The following is a 16,325-nucleotide window of genomic DNA, read 5'->3' as shown; positions in this document are numbered from 1 at the left end:
GGGTTGTAACGTGCACGCGGTCGTGGCAAAGATGGCTGACTGCAATAACAGAGGCCGCTAAATGAATGCTCTTTGGGAGAGATTTCTGCCAAATTTGCTCAAGCCCCTTAGCGTTTACCATCTCGGCGGACCTCTGCCCCCAGCGCTGCTGTCATCGCGACAAACAAGGTGGTTGCCGATGTCACCCGCAGGAGGCAAGCCCGGGTGATAGATGGATTGATTATACAAACTCATCCCTCCAGCTGTTCGAAAAAAAAATGTCTGTTACCTGCCCCCAGCTCTCGTACGCTTCAACCTTATAACCCTCATTTTTAAAATGCTTGAGCCTCCCTCCACCTCTGCAGTGCCAGAACCAGGACTGTGACCGTTTAACAAGGTGGTTGCCGATGTCACCCGCAGGAGGCAAGCCCGGGTGATAGATGGATTGATTATACAAACTCATCCCTCCAGCTGTTCGAAAAAAAAAATGTCTGTTACCTGCCCCCAGCTCTCATACGCTTCAACCTTATAACACTCATTTTTAAAATGCTTAAGCCTCCCTCCACCTCTGCAGTGCCAGAATCAGGACTGTGACCGTTTGTTTGTTTTAATCATAGAAACAAACAAACAGAGGCAGCTCTCCTCGCTGTGATCCCAAAACGCCCGACCGGCTCGAAAGCCATGTTTTTTCCCCCCCTCACCGGTTGACGGACAACTCACAAAATGCAGAAATGGATTCCTGTTGGGGGTTTGACAACTGGGTGTCGAGCCCTACCGTGGGCAGAATCATGGATGGATATGAGTCGCTGGAAAGGTAAATCTGTTAGCATCCACCCGCTTTTTGTTTAAAAGCTTTGTACGATTAATCAGACCACTGCTGAATCTACGGTCAAGCGAGACGATCGGGTCAATCAGCAGGGCGTGGCGCGAACAAACGGACGCAAGCACGAGGGCAAGCGAGGGGGGCTATCGAGTGCCTTACTCCATGCTGCCAGCCTTCAGGAAGAGGTTGTAGATGTGTGAGAAGAAGAAGAGGGAGAGGATGGTGGTGAAGAACATGGTCATCCAGGAGCCGTGATCCTCACGGAAGACTTTCAGGCGCAGGTATCGACCTAAAGGTGACAAAGGACAACATGAGATCGTCAGCAGCTTGTCAACCATCAAACGCGCGCCGCACGGAGATTAAACCAAATGAATGATCGGCTTGGATCGATAAGGCGCCGCTTTCTTGGACACGTGCCCTTTTGAGATTTGAATTAAGATGTAGGACCTCTTTGAGGCGTCGCTTTCACAACCCGGGAGTGATTGTCTATCCTCATCAATCCCGACGGAGAAAAAAAAAAAAACATACTACTTGCACTTCATTTCAGGCACACGTCTTGACAGCAACGCTCGCTTGCCTTTTCGTGATACCGCTCGTGTTGAGTTGTGCTCGGCGATCATTCAAACGCTTGTGACCTGTGGCGTTTTTGCCTGATGCAGCCCTGGCTCGGAATCAAATTATTTGAGGAATACAGCATCTCTCTGGCAGAGCATGAGATTGTTTCTGATGCTAGGCCAGCTGAGCGGAATGCGTAATGGCACGACTGTGTTGTGTGGTGGCGACCAGAGATGACTCTTAGCTTGTCGAAAGATTACCCTCAGTGCAATCGTAACACGGCCATTTTGAGCGCGCCGCTCCTGATGAAATCTGTAATCATGTGTGTAGAGATGGATATGAAAGAGACCCACGGTATTAGAAATGAATCATGTAATTAATCTGTGGCTGCCAGTTCTTGAATTCTATCGAATCATCTAACACCGAGATGCAATGGATTTGATCATCTGAAGAAAAATAGGTGTCACGTGAGTCGATCATTTTGTTTCGATAATTAAAGGAAAATGTCCTGAATAGGTCATGAGTAAATGATGAACATGCTTTTTTTGATGGTGTTTTAAAACAGTTTTGTGTGACATGGCCAATAAAATATCTCACCTAAAAAAAAAAAGCCTTGAAATTAGAGTAAATCAGTATCGTTCCTTTATTTTTAACATGTCTGCTACTCTAATGGCTGGCAAGCTTCAGTTACAAAGATCCACCAAAAAGCTTACACGGCCTGAAATTCCAACGGGTTCCTTGAGTCAACACACCAAATTACTGTGACATTTCAAATGGCGTCACTTGCCCTAAAAGCTCAGCTTAAATAGTGCAAATGGAACATGATTCCTGATAAGAGCAGTGTGGGTAGAAGAATCAACCACGTACTTCAGCAATCAACTGAAAGTTTTTCATTTATTTTTTTTTGTATGGAGGATTTTTTTTTTTTTATTCCAAAAAGACAACCACCACTTTTCACATCGCTAATAACATGAGTTACACACTTGATACATTCATGTACACTAACTAGCCTTACCTACATCTGTTCATTTGTGTAGCTAGTATTAGCATTAGCTTAGCTATACTGTAGTTTTTAGTGTTACTATTATCTTTACATCATTAGTAAAACTAACATTAGCTACAGTTTGAAGTACATTAGTGTTAGCGGCCTAACCTAATTTAGTACAACATTCTGAGTTTTCAAACGGTCGGAGTGATTCAGTGTGCGCGCGGAGCTTTTTTCCGAATGTATCCCTGTTAATAGATTCGCGAAATTTACATTAGCTACATTTCTAGTACATTCGTGTTACGAGCCTTTGCTACACTAATCTATTGGCGATCCCGGCATTGGTTTACGACAAGTAGCTTACAATAATAGTACATTAGCGAAACTGGCAGTCGCCACACTAATCTATTAGTGATACTAACATGAACAACACTACCTCATTATGACATTTGTGTTCGCGTTAGGAATATGTTGCACATAAGATCAACGTTGGCTTTTGCGACGCCATCACTTTTGTGGAATTATCCGTTTGTACACAGGTAATACATTAATAGCGCTAGCGTTAGGTACACACGGTGGTATTATTCGCAATACGGGCATTAGTGATGACAAGACTACCACAAACGTTATGCACACCAGTGCAAAATGAGCGCTGGCATGAGTTTCGCCATAAACAAGGTCCATCTGTGAATGTTTTATAAGCCCGCATATTACCCTCGGCGACAGCACTGTAATGCCATTTATCTTTTCATAACTTAATAATCAGCAGTCAAGTGCTTCAAGGTTACTCGGTTGTTGGGAGCAAGGGAGCTTCGGATATGCTCGGCTGCGCACCTCTTAGTCGCTACTGTTTTACATATTGTGTATGCAGTCACTTTGAGGCACTCCCTTTGTATTGACGCCGCAGGCGGCCATCTTTGTTGTGGATCAGAAACTGTTTCTCAAGTTAAACTGCAGTCTTCGCGTTCCTCGCAAGGCCGTAGCAAGACATGCAGACTGGTGTCTATATGCCTTACAACATCCATGTTTAACATCAATTTCCCATAACCAGGATTGACCAGCATTGATTCCAGACCATACGTCTTGCTCTGTGGTATTTCAAGGCTCATCGCTGTTGCATAATTGAATTCACTTGCATGGCTGAACTTAATTGCCTTCAGTGCCAATGAGCTCTACTTTTAGAGCTACGTGCGCGGTATGTATCTGCAGATGCGACTTTAAAAAAAATGGTGGTGGTTGGGGTTTAAGGCAGTCAGCCCATCCATGCACTTTGAGTCACTGCGCCTCCGATAAGGAATGATTCATGTTTGCTGTCGAAGGTGCAGGCTCAGTCCGGCAGGGTACTGAACAGCTACAACATATGGATGAGGTGGCCACACAAAAACACATACAGGATGAAGGGAAAGCTATTACGTCCAACGTTCGATCCTTAAGATGTCTTAATTACAATCACAGTAGGAAGGCATTTAGGAAGGAGAACATTTTCATTTCTTCATATTAAGGCACACCTCACTTTAAACTGGCCACATGGTGCAAAGAAAGAGCAATGTCTCCACCTCGTGGTGAATACAAAGAAGTACCCCACCAATCAATGAGATTCGTCTCGAGTCCGTTTTCTGATGATACTCAAGTGTCATGTAACAAGACGCTGACCATTTTGATAATTTTTCCAATTATAACTAAAATGGCTCTCACCCCAAACTTAATAAGCTAATATCTCAAAAAGCCTCCCCGCTGAGTCCAAATGGTCCCGTGCTCACATTTACATCTGCCTCCCTGTAAGATAACACGATGGCGTGCGGTGATCGAGATGACATTTATAGCGACGACCCAGTGGGGGAGGGAAGAAAAAAAAATCACACAGTAGCTCTGGACACACACTGACTGGCACAAGGCTGACACAAGAGCCCAAACTAGCAGCACAAAATTAAATATAAATAAAAGGAGAACTGGGGCCCGTGGGGAGCAATTATGTGTGTCAGATGTTACACAGTGGTTTTGATGAAGCTTCTGTTGACACTCTCGCACACACACACTTGCAGATGAGCAGCCCACAGCTGGTCGCAAAAGACTGAAGGTGACCTAAGTCATACACGCTAATTTTGTTTATTTATTTATGTTCACTGTTAATATTAATCTGTGATTGATTGTTTTCTATACAACTGTGATATGGTGATGTCACATTGATTCAAAGAAATCAATTTATTTCATTGAAGGCTTCCTGGTTTTTTTTTTCGATCCTTTTAGTCCGCACTAATGGTACGTGCGCTCCCTCTAGTGGTACAAGGAAGACCCACTGGGTAAATAACGCTAAATTGTATTTGTATTTCAACTTGAAGAGTTATTTCATTTTTAAAGATTATTTGGGTACTATTTCTGAGTACAATACGTTCCAATACAATGTTTGAGTGTCGTTTTATTTTCCTACATTCAAGTACAGTGTTAAAGTTAAAACCGTGCAGAGTGTGGCTGACAATAGTATTAACTCTACTTTTTAGGAACACTCCCGTTCTTGTTCTGCTACTACGCTACATTATTTTGGTGTTATTGGAGAGCTAAGTATTTTTTGAGGTGGTCCTTGGTTTAAAAAAGTGAAATAACCATTGACCATATTTTATTTACTTTTCATCCAGTATTTATAAACACTCGCAATTCTGTATTTGTAATGTTATTTGCATGTTATTATTATTAGTAGAACAGTAGCTATTGTTGCCACTTTTTTTTCCCATACTCTCTTTTTTATTGCTTTAAAGACCTACGCGATTTATAGAATACTATAAGTACTTAATGCCAATTTTGGTTAAAATATTTGAACTCTGGCTCGTTTAACCTGAACCGGTACCTTTGTATGAAAATGGCATCAACCTGTCTAAAAACCTGCATTTGTGCACCGTGCTTCCATTACCAACAATTGTGGCCACTTTTGGCCGCTATCTCATTCATCTTTGGATTTCTCCAAGGGTGGGACGTGGGAGGGGTTGAGAATAATCGGTGTCCCTCAAGCTGCTGCTAAATTAGCTCAGACCTCACAGTGCAGCCTTGTGTCCTCCCTACTGAGACAGGATATTGATGGTGTGGAGTCTGTAATTTCATGTAAATACGCAATTAGTGCTAATCACACTCTGCAAACATCTTTGCGGTTCAGATCAGATTAGGGCTCCCTGTGCACGCACATTGGTCTATATTTATACACATACACACACACACACACACACACACGCACACAAAATGCACTTCGACCAGAAGCAGCATGCTACTGTACTGTACAGATGTTGCCTTTGCATGGCATACGACAACATATGACAGAAGCTAGATGCCGTCCTGCAGGCTACGACCAATCAGAGGTTTTCAATAAGCGCTGACCCAGGCCTCTTATTCACAAAGGTTACATACTGACCTTGTCAAAACAATGTAACATCACTATAAACATTTCTACTGCAGAATGTGTCCTCTGCTCATATCCAAGAAAACAAATGATTTCCCAAAGCACTGGAGATTTTTTATTCATTTTTCACTTCTGCCATTTTTTTTTGGGGGGGGCAGTCGTTACTCCAGGTCAACAGCTACTATATTAGTGTCTATTTTCATTATCTATACAGCATCTTTTCATTTAATTACGATGCGAGCAGATCAAGTGGCTGCTTTTATCGTCATCATCGAGCTCTCAGAGGAGGTTGTGTGCGCAGGAAGTATCCTGTCACAAAATACACAAACTTCATTAATCAACATCTGACTGGAATAAAAAATAACTGCAACATTCTTACACACGCCGCCACAACTTTACACACAACCAAGTCTCAGGTTTGTTGAAAATAACAACAATGATAATACAATACACACGTAGTGCAACATCAACATAAATGTGTTACATATGACACATTTAAATACTGGTAAACCCAAACACACATAAGGATTAACTTTCTTATAACTTCATTAATTAAATGCATTGTGCCGCACAAGGCATTCTGGGAACTAAAAAGGAACTTTTTTTGTGTGTTTTTTTTTGGGAAACCATGTCAACATGAATGCCGTGAAAAAGGTCACTGAATCAACCAAGCTCGGGCTTCTGTACAGTCGTGTACGTTTGACTCACATTCCAGTGCGCATGACTTACCAAAGAGCAGTTGGTGGAAGACAAACTTCCCAGCCACGAGCCCGGTGAGAATGGCCAGCAACCAGCACCCCACTTTGAGGACGCTCCACCCAGCTCCGGGGTACTTGTTGAAAAGGAAAGAGAAACAGTTGCCCACCACCGCTATGTACGCCTCCGTCTGACTGTGGGACACGGGATCCTCGGCGAAGATGAGGAAGTTGAAGAAGACCACCAGGTAGGCCACCGTGATACGCGACCACGGGTGCTTGAAGTAATAGCAGAATGAAGCGGTTGTCTCCATCCTGCTGAGCCACGCCCCCCGCCACCACCCACGCCACACCTGGGAGGCAGAGACAGCATCTCGCATTCAGAGTAGTGTCACGATTGCAGCCGGGAGGGCGAGGAATGCCGCCGCCCCCCCCCCCCCCAAAAAAAAACCCAGACAGCTCTGGATTGGACCTCTCACGCCAGTACCCTGATTTCCAAAAATAACTCTGGGCTGGAAACTTGGGTTTGCCTTTGTTTTGTCACCCTGGCCACCCTTCTGAAAATTGTCTGGCTACGCCCCTGAACTTGTCACATAATTTTTTTTTTAAATTGCAGTATGTTGTGTCGCTTTGTGAAACAGCAAAGTTGTCTAACTCTGGGCTGGAAACTTGAGTTTGCCTTTGTTTTGTCACCCTGGCCACCCTTCTGAAAATTGTCTGGCTACGCCCCTGAACTTGTCACATCATTTTTTTTTAAATTGCAATATGTTGTGTCGCTTTGTCAATCAGCAAAGTTGTAGCAATATAGCCTTCTATTTGTGCTCACCTCAGTCAGAAAAAGTATCAGGATGTGTGGTTGAAGCATATTTTATTGTTCTGCATTATCACAAACAGTCACTTGCATTGATAGATGAACAATGAAAGCGATTCATCATCAGCAAAGTTGTAGCAATATAGCCTTCTATTTGTGCTCACCTCAGTCAGAAAAAGTATCAGGATGTGTGGTTGAAGCATATTTTATTGTTCTGCGTGTCACAAACAGTCACTTGCGTTGATAGATGAACAATGAAAGCGATTCATTATTTTCAGAGTAACCATGTGAAATTGGCCAATTTCCCACAGCAAACCTGATGCACTCTTATGGCACACCGGTTGGGAATCGGTGATCAATATGACTTTCACTTATTTCACTTAACTCCATCATAAAAAGGAATGCGCTTTTCTGTGATATTCTCAATTACTGAGATGTGCCTGTATCCTTAATGTGCAAAAGGACTGCTTTTATGAATTTTACATAATTCACCATTTTAAATCATGTACAGTATTTTTTAATGTCATTACAAGTGCCCAGTGTTAATTTTATAATGAGAACCTTTTGGATCCTGTTCTTGTTTTGGAACTCAAGAGTTGTCCAGGGATACCTAATAAAGTGACCTGGTGACAGTGGATTCAACGGGGAGTGATCCATCAGATCCGCTTTCCACAGCACAAAATAAAATGCATGTGAAAAGTGATGACGACCACGGAAACATTCCCACGAACTCGTCTGCCGTCAACTTTAATTGTCGCTGTTTCATTTAAGAAGGCTGGGATCGTGGTGGGGTCTTTCCTACGTGCAGCACAAAATAAAATGCATGTGAAAAGTGATGACGTCCTCGGAAACATTTACACGAACTCGTCTGCCGTCAACTTTAATTGACGCTGTTTCATTTAAGAAGGCTGGGATCGTGGGGGGTCTTTCCTACTTTTGTGCACCCGACTTCAGAGGCGCGCACTTGAGTTAAACTCGGCCGTCCAACGCACCTTACCGACATCGCTCCCCACTCGCCACGGTTTTTTTTCTGCCCGCCCCCCCTCCCGACAAATCCTGTTCGGCCATCGCACCGGAGCGTCCATACCGGCGGCCGAAGAGGACCGGCGCTTCGTCTCGCGGGGAGGCCGGCGGAAGGTGCAGATGTCCGGCTGCGGATAGCACGCTGATGCGGCTGAGAGTCGGAGGACCGTAATCACTCATGGCATCAGTGAAAGGCAAAGTAAACTGCCTCGAAGTTGACCACAGCCGACGTCAAATTTCAGAGTACGACAAAACCACTTCCGCCAAGCATTGTCAAATTAAGAGGAATTACTTGTTCAGCATTTTCAGAGTACGAAAATCTACTTCCGCCAGTCAAGCTCAACGGCCACTTCATTCGGTGCACCGGCACAATGTAATTTGCATCTAAATAAAACCCCAGTTGAATTAGTAGAACAACTGTATGACATTTAAACTAATATGACAACTCTGGCAAAGTGCGATAACTGCATGTAACTTTACTACACAGGACATTTCATAGACTGTATTTTACTGTACTTGAGGAAAAATAAGCTCAGAAAAATTCTTATTTCGTCCCTGTTTGAACAGAGGAACATTTTCTGAGTAAAATGTTACTCTACATATTGGACAAATTGTATACCAAACTTTTATTTGACGAGAACTGACTCGTAGTATACTGACGACAGTACGGGGCGGAGCCTCGTGTGCTCGGAGTGAAGAGATTTTCATCCATTCTGAAGATTTACTCCGGCCCTAGTGGGCGGGAGGGTGACTGACGAGAGTACGGGGCGGAGCCTCGTGTGCTCGGAGTGAAGAGATTTTGATCCATTCTGAAGATTTACTCCGGCTCTAGTGGGCAATTGTCCTCCAAAATATTTAAATACAACTAATTAGAGGAAAACAATTGTGACTCTGTCAAAAAATACTCAACCAAAATGTACTGTGTGCGGGGGCAAAATTGTGTGTCTAACATGCAGTTGCTCTACTTACTAATAAGGAGAATAAATAGCGTGCGAATACATGGACATTAAGCTGTATAGATCCATTTGAGACTGAGCATTTATTGAATATCAAGAATACTAGTAGGGGAGAAATGTATTATTTTTAAGACACAGTCATTCTATCAGTGTGTCTAAACTGTCTTATCAGCCAGGACGGAGAGTGTAATACCTTGTTACTGGATATCAAATACGTGTTTAAACAGCTTTCCACATGCACGTCACTCTTTCAGCTGTGTCCAATTTGTAACTCGTTTCAAAATGTACCATCCAAATATCAATCCATTTTTTAGTAGACATCCTGATTAAAGATGGTTGTTGGGTGATTGAAAAGTGCATACGGTTCAATGCTGTCTTGCTCTACTTAACTAATAAGGAAATAAATAGCGTGCGAATACATGGACATTAAGTTGTATAGATCCATTTGAGCATTTATTGAATATCAAGGATACTAGTAGGTGGCACTAGTAGGGGAGCAAAGCTATTATTTTTAAGACACAGTCATTCTACCAGTGTGTCTAAACTGTCTTAAATGTACCAGCCAAATATCAATCCATTTTTTTAGTAAACATCCTGATTAAAGATGGTTGTTGGGTGATTAAAAAGTGCATAAGGTTTACTGCTGTAAAGTGCATTAGGTTTACTGCTGTGTGTAAAACTGATTATGTGAACTTGCATTATTGATGCAAATTTAACCAGTTTGTATTCAATAAACCTGCTGCAATGAAATTGTGACATTGCCAGTGTTGTGGGAAGAGCGGCCTCCTCTTTCCCGCGTGTTCGTTGCTTAACATTCCCTCTCTTGATCACAATCAATCTTGTGATCACAAAACCATCTACTATGAAATGTAATCTAACCAAGAAGAGAGTAATGATACTGTATTTTAACACCATCTCGACTAAAGCATCTAAAGAATGCTTACCTTGCTAAAGCAGCTTTTCAGCGAATAAGTACTTCAGTTGTTCATGTCATGTCTTTTTGTGTGAACTGGGTGGAATTTCTGAAGATCATTTGTAGTTGTAGTCCATCGCCGGCCACTTTTTTGGTCACTAACTTTATTTTTATTTATTATGACGTTGCGGTTGCTAACAATAATGACCCCACATTGGATTACAACAATGACGACGTAACTGCGTTCAATGGGATAATCATTTTTGGCTCCCCTTGAACTCGAAGAGCGACTTTGCTTGTGACGTCGTTCGTGTTTGGGTTTATTGCGTCGTTTTCATATTCTTTCATTATTTATTCATATGGACTCTGTTTTATTGGAATATTTTACCGGATAATTCCCCGTGTGGTCTCGTCACCCAAATACGTGGCTTGAAAGCATTTCGTCATGTGGAATATTTGTTATCATGAGGAAACACCTCGGACTGTATTTTGGTGTTGTTTTAAAGTTTATATTAACATATTAGTCATTTTATTCTAATTTTAAAATCGGTACAGATCTATTTTTTCCACGTGTAATTTGAATACGTAGTCTAGTTAGTATATTGATCTTAAATAATGTGTATTACAGCGTAGAGATGTTTTAATGCCTACATAACGTACAGTAGTGAATTTATTTTTGAACGTTTTGGTCCAAACGCTGATTAAAATGGTGACGTCGCTACCGGGGCGGTTCGGGCGGCTGCCATTCGCTTCCTGCTTCTTGGCTTCCCTGGTTTCGCCTGATCAGCTGCTCGAGCTTTTCCGCAGACGAGACACGGACACAATGTCACATCAGACGGGCATTCAAGGTACAGTACCGTCGCCTTTGTTTGTACCCAAATTAGCTTCACCATTGTAACACTCGGATCGTGTATTTAAAAATAATGGACGTAAGGAGTCAAGTGTTAAATTCGCTAATCGCTCCTGGCAGCTAGCTTGAGTTTAGCCTGATGTGTGATGGGAGGTTTACACTTTTGAAGGTATTTTAAGGCGAGTCAGCAGACCCTAAAGGCTGACGGTTTTATGTGTTTCCCACGACGAAATGGCCCATAGTGGTTTTAATCCTAGGGCGAGATCGCGTAATGGCAGGTTATGCATCTGAATGAACGGGTGACGCCTTTATCCAAACCTACCAGTGACTGACTGGTCTTCTGAGTGTGTGAGTGAGTGAGTGAGTGAGTGAGTGACTGTCTGGCCTGTTCCACGAGCAAGTGCTTCCACATGAATGGGATCAATTGTTCTCGTAAACACCGTTAAATATATCCCGCATATGATACGGGTGAATTAATGACAGGTCGTGAATGTGTTTGTTTTGGTGCACATACACGCCCTTCTAATTCGGGTCAAAGTCTTGCCGCTGTGTGTGTGTGTGTGTGTGTGTGTGTGTGTGTGTGTGTGTTTTTATATATATATATATATTAGTAGTTTGATAATTTACTCCACAGCAGGAAGTACCAATCATCATTTATCCGGGTGATTCCCAATCATTGTGACGCAGCACATTGGGAAATGATGTAATTTCACTTAATTATTTTATGTACATGTAATGTATCTTTGTTTAGCTATCTATGTGGTATCACATAGTGACAGCCAGAACAATTGAATGTTCTTCCACTAGATGGCAGAAGTTAAAATTAACGAGTGTAATCCACCTGGTGCCATTCAGAGAACAGATAGCTCTGTTTTCAACTAGGTTGGGATATCCGGCTCTCTACCACTGAGCCATGCCGACCTGTTGCGCCATTGGCTTGCTCAAGGACGTGTTTTTCAAAACAGGCAGATAAAAGAATTACCTGCTTGTTCAGTTGGACCCTTTATGCTTGTCAAGGCAGTAGAGTGAGCCAATTATTTTTGTGCACGCAATTAAAAAAGTTAATTTGGACTCCTAAATGCCTTTCCCCAGCTGGCAATGACGTGAAGGAGATTTTTGCCAGTGCCAAGAGCGGAGACGAGTACCGAGTCTTGAAAATCGTCATCGAGGATGGTAAGCGTCCTCTGAGATTTTTAATTTTAATTTACAACAAGATCACATGTACGAGCAAGACGGTGACCTTTGACACATGTGTGCTTCTCCAGAGCAGCTGACAGTTGCCGACACCAAGAAGGCGTCAAAGAAGTGGGACCAGGAGTACGATGCCTTAGTGCTACCGCTGCTGGAGGACTCCCTCCCCTGCTACATCCTCTACCGGCTGGACTCCAGCAACAACCAGGGTTATGAATGGATCTTCCTCGCATGGAGTCCCGACCACTCTGCCGTAAGGCTGCTTTTACTTAACCGGTTCCAGTATCGTATATTGCCGGATTATAAACCGCTCTGGTGTACAAATCGCATCAGCCATAAAATGCATATATATATATATATATAGTCGCACTGGAGTATGAGTCGCAATTTTTTTTTGGGGGGGGGATTTACTTGATAAAATCCAACACCAAAAACAGACATGTCATCTTGAAAGACAAATAAAAATTTAGAACAGCAGGCTCAATAAGTGCACGATATGCTAACGCTGCATGACGCATCAGCAACAAATCGAGAACATGCCTGGTATGTTCACGTAACATATTAAGAGTTATTCAAATAACTATGGCAGGAAGAACATGCTAACAAGTTTACCAAAACATCAGTGTCACTCCAAATCTCTAAATCCAACGAAATCTTCATCCCCTGTGTCACTTTTAAACAACTCCACCGACTCCTGAGGTAGAAGATGCGACACTTCCTCGTCGCTTACGTCAGACTCATCGTTGACTTCTCAACACAGGCTTAGAGCGCCCTCTTGCGGTTTAATGTGAAAATAACACTTGAAATGACATCATAACGTTTGGATAATTTCACACATAAATCGCTCCAGAGTGTGCGATTTATAATCCAGAAAATATGGGACTGTCATTCCCATGCAGAATAGCCGAATGAGTAATGAAATGTTGTTTCTGCAGACTGAGGAATGTTACGAGGACAAAATCGGTGTAAACTCAGCTTGACGGGCGCAGGACGAGTCAGAGCTTAACATTCTTACCCGGTTCGCTCAAAAAGCGCAGGCTCAGGCTTGTCTGGATTTCAAAGCACAACTGAGCAGTTGTGGCTCGTTTTCTTAGAGATGAAGAAAAAAAGACATCAATAAAGCACAATTCATACTTTTGATATTCGCTTTTACTTGGAAGAATCCAACCAATTTTTCCAGAAAATATCCTCCCCCAACCTCACGGTGACATTGCGGTTAACACGTCAGCCTCACATCGAAATCGGGTCAGCAACCTTTTTGAATCCGAGACCTTCTTGGGTGTTTGTATTGCTGCAGATTTTCAAGTCATTTGCAATCGTTCGGTGAAACTTGTTTCTCTGCATGACTGTAATAATATACTGCCACCTGGTGGCCATTTCACACATTCACAGAATTCATCGTGACACGTGAACTGTGTAATGACTGCTTTACAGTCTATTTAATTATGTTATTAAACTGTTTTTTTTTTTTTTTGTAAAACACAGTATCATAGAGTGCCATTTTCCTGACTAAAAACACATTCAAAGTCTTGTTTACATGGCGAGGGAGGCCGGAACGCATCAATGGTATTTCCAATCATTTCAATTGGGAAAGATGATTTGAGTTCCACGTATTTTGAGTGTCGAGCGTGGTCACGCTACAAATCCAACCGATATCTCAAGGCATCACTTTTTTCAAATGACCACTTGTTTGTCCGTCTGAACAGGTGAGAAACAAAATGCTCTTTGCCGCGACCAGAGCCACACTGAAGAAAGAGTTTGGCGGCGGCCACATCAAGGATGAGCTTTTTGCCACGACAAAGGTTGCTCACAATTCATCATTCATCACATTACTGGCCAACGAAGTCAAACGCGTCTCTGTGGCTCGGCTCTTCAATAAGCAACACTTTTGTCCCCGCAGGATGAGATCAACCTCAATGGATACAGGAAATATCTGCTGTCGGAGTCGGCTCCGCTGCCCCTCACCGCTGCCGAGGAGGAACTGAGACAGATTAAACTACACGAGGTACACACTCAGAGCGGAGCGTGTTCTCACAAAGTCGTAAATGTCGGCCACACATCCCAAATGCGAACGGCCGTGGCATACTTGTACGATAGCCAACCTCGAATTCCCAACGCGATTGCTATCGAATCACATCGGCGGCGTTCAGTAAGACGAGCGTCACGTCCTTCCCGAACGGCCCAAGGTCAGCAGCAGCGTGCTTGCCCGGCAGTTACAGCGCAGTGCAAAGACGCTGACTCTTTAGAATGTTAGAATGCGGGGGGGGAGATGGGTTGCACCTATACCGAAACTTCGTTCTTTCCTGGTGATAGCAAGAGAGCTGTGTACAATCAATCGTACGCTGGCTGGACCCTTCCCAGTTAAATGACATCCAATATGAGAGGATTTTGTCTTTGACCATATATGGAAATGTATGCAGGCAAGCACACGCACACACCAGCCGGGAGTGAGGGGTGTGTTTGCACCGCTCGCTAAAGGGAAGTAACATTAAAGCTTCCGATTCTTGGCAACCTAAGCAGATAGATCTACGATCTGTAGTCATGTTTGGTATGCGGGGTTCCCCCAGCAAGGGGGCTTGGATAATTTTTTGCGTTGCATTTCGATTGAAGTGGCAACGCTACTGCTTCTAAAATATGAACACACTTCCCTGAATGTTTTTTCAACGTTTAGCGAGCGAGACGAATAAGAACCTTTCAGCTGATCGACATCCTCATTTGGAATTTTTTGTGAGGGTATTCCAAAGTCATTTCACACTTAGTAAGTTTTAAGATGTTTTTTTTTTAAATGCATACGTTTAGAAGATACATTAGTCATTTTTAAAAGAATCAAGTTGCAATATCACAGCAAATTAAAATTGAATGCTAAAGTATTCATGTAACAACATTATGAGGAAAGTAGTAATACCGCAAGAGTAATTTTAAGGTTTTCATACCATACTTTGTTCCTTTTATAAGAAAGTAGTCATTTTCATCTTCTCTCCTGTGTGTGTGTGTGTGTGGTGTGGGGTGCGGGTGCGTGTGTGGGTGTGGATGTGGGGTGCATTCAGGTTCAGACGGACATCAGTGTGGACAGTAAGCACCAGACCCTCCAAGGTGTGGCCTTCCCCATCCACCATGCTGCCGTCGCGGCACTTGAGCGCTTCAGGGACAAGGAAATCAACTATGTGCAACTGGTGAGTGTTCAGAGAGGTCCACCGAATGAACGAACGAACGAGCGAGCGGGCAGGTGACATTGCCTTGGACAAATGCGCCCGTCTGGCTTTTGTCACGCCCTCTTTGGAGACAATGTGCAGCGAGCGGACACAATAGCGTTTGTATTCATCCGAAAGGGCCTTTTTGTGTGGGTTGTTGTCATCGTGTCACATGATCCGAGTGTTCAGTACAAAAACGACAATTGAGCTTTGAGCTTTCTGATTGACGTTTTGTCCCATGGTAAATATCGGAAATCAAAACTCATCTGTGCTGGGTTCAAACTGTCGCAATCCGAAAACACTGCAGTCACGTTTTTAATAGTCAGACAAGCGCAAACTAAATAAACAAAGAAATAGATTTGTTTTTGCGGAAACAGTTCCCAGTTTCCTTAAAAGGGCTCTTGCTTTTTCCATCTTGCTAAAGCTAGCAATAAATTTTGGTTGATTTCTGGATTGTGGCTTTCGAGGTTCTACACTGGTCGGTTTGCGCTGTTTTCCAGCAAGTTTGCTATCCTAAAGCCTACTTGAACATGATATCTACTGGTTTGTTCTTTACCTCGACCGCCAGCAAGTAGACTTCGAACAGGAGCTGATTTGCTTGTGCAGCACCGAGCCAACGGACCTGAGGACCCTCCCGTCGAGGATCCCCAAAGACGCCGCTCGCTACCACTTCTTCCTCTACAAGCATTCCCACGAGGGTGACCGCTTGGAGTCCACGGGTGAGTTGACTCAGGGGCTGCGGGTCCTCCACTTGCGCCGCGCCCTTCATCGATTTTCTCTTTCCCTTCTTTTGCAGTTTTTATTTATTCCATGCCGGGGTACAAGTGTAGCATCAAGGAGAGGATGCTCTATTCCAGCTGCAAAAACCCTCTGGTCGACATGGTGGAAAATCAACTGAAGATAGAGATTGAGAAAAAGGTGAGGGGGGACTTTCTATTCCGCTACTGCTTCTGTTTTTTGCCCCCCCC

The 16,325-nt window shown here is 43.3% G+C and overlaps 2 protein-coding genes across 2 annotated transcripts in view; one reads left to right on the top strand and one right to left on the bottom strand.

The window, feature by feature from the left end:
- The window catches only part of tmem117 (transmembrane protein 117), a 32,983-nt gene extending 22,148 nt beyond the window's left edge, over window positions 1–10,835 (bottom strand). Inside the window, exons 1-3 of the mRNA XM_019893378.1 lie at window positions 10,157–10,835; window positions 6,457–6,775; window positions 962–1,091 (exon numbers count right to left, since the gene is read on the bottom strand). Of these exons, the coding sequence (XP_019748937.1) occupies window positions 962–1,091; window positions 6,457–6,736 (410 nt within the window). The 5' untranslated portion in view covers window positions 6,737–6,775; window positions 10,157–10,835. The remainder of the gene's footprint in view (window positions 1–961; window positions 1,092–6,456; window positions 6,776–10,156) is intronic.
- Window positions 10,836–10,844: 9 nt separating this feature from the next.
- Window positions 10,845–16,325, top strand: part of twf1a (twinfilin actin-binding protein 1a) — an 8,125-nt gene continuing 2,644 nt past the window's right edge. The window contains exons 1-8 of the mRNA XM_019893383.1: window positions 10,845–10,973; window positions 12,068–12,148; window positions 12,241–12,419; window positions 13,873–13,968; window positions 14,067–14,171; window positions 15,214–15,339; window positions 15,926–16,076; window positions 16,154–16,275. Of these exons, the coding sequence (XP_019748942.1) occupies window positions 10,949–10,973; window positions 12,068–12,148; window positions 12,241–12,419; window positions 13,873–13,968; window positions 14,067–14,171; window positions 15,214–15,339; window positions 15,926–16,076; window positions 16,154–16,275 (885 nt within the window). The 5' untranslated portion in view covers window positions 10,845–10,948. The remainder of the gene's footprint in view (window positions 10,974–12,067; window positions 12,149–12,240; window positions 12,420–13,872; window positions 13,969–14,066; window positions 14,172–15,213; window positions 15,340–15,925; window positions 16,077–16,153; window positions 16,276–16,325) is intronic.

The sequence above is a fragment of the Hippocampus comes genome, unplaced genomic scaffold (assembly GCF_001891065.2).
Source record: "Hippocampus comes isolate QL1 unplaced genomic scaffold, H_comes_QL1_v1.1 scaffold62, whole genome shotgun sequence".
NCBI classification, from domain to species: Eukaryota; Metazoa; Chordata; class Actinopteri; order Syngnathiformes; family Syngnathidae; genus Hippocampus; species Hippocampus comes.
The sequence above is the reverse complement of the archived record's forward strand: the minus strand, read 5'-3'. Positions and strand labels throughout refer to the sequence as shown.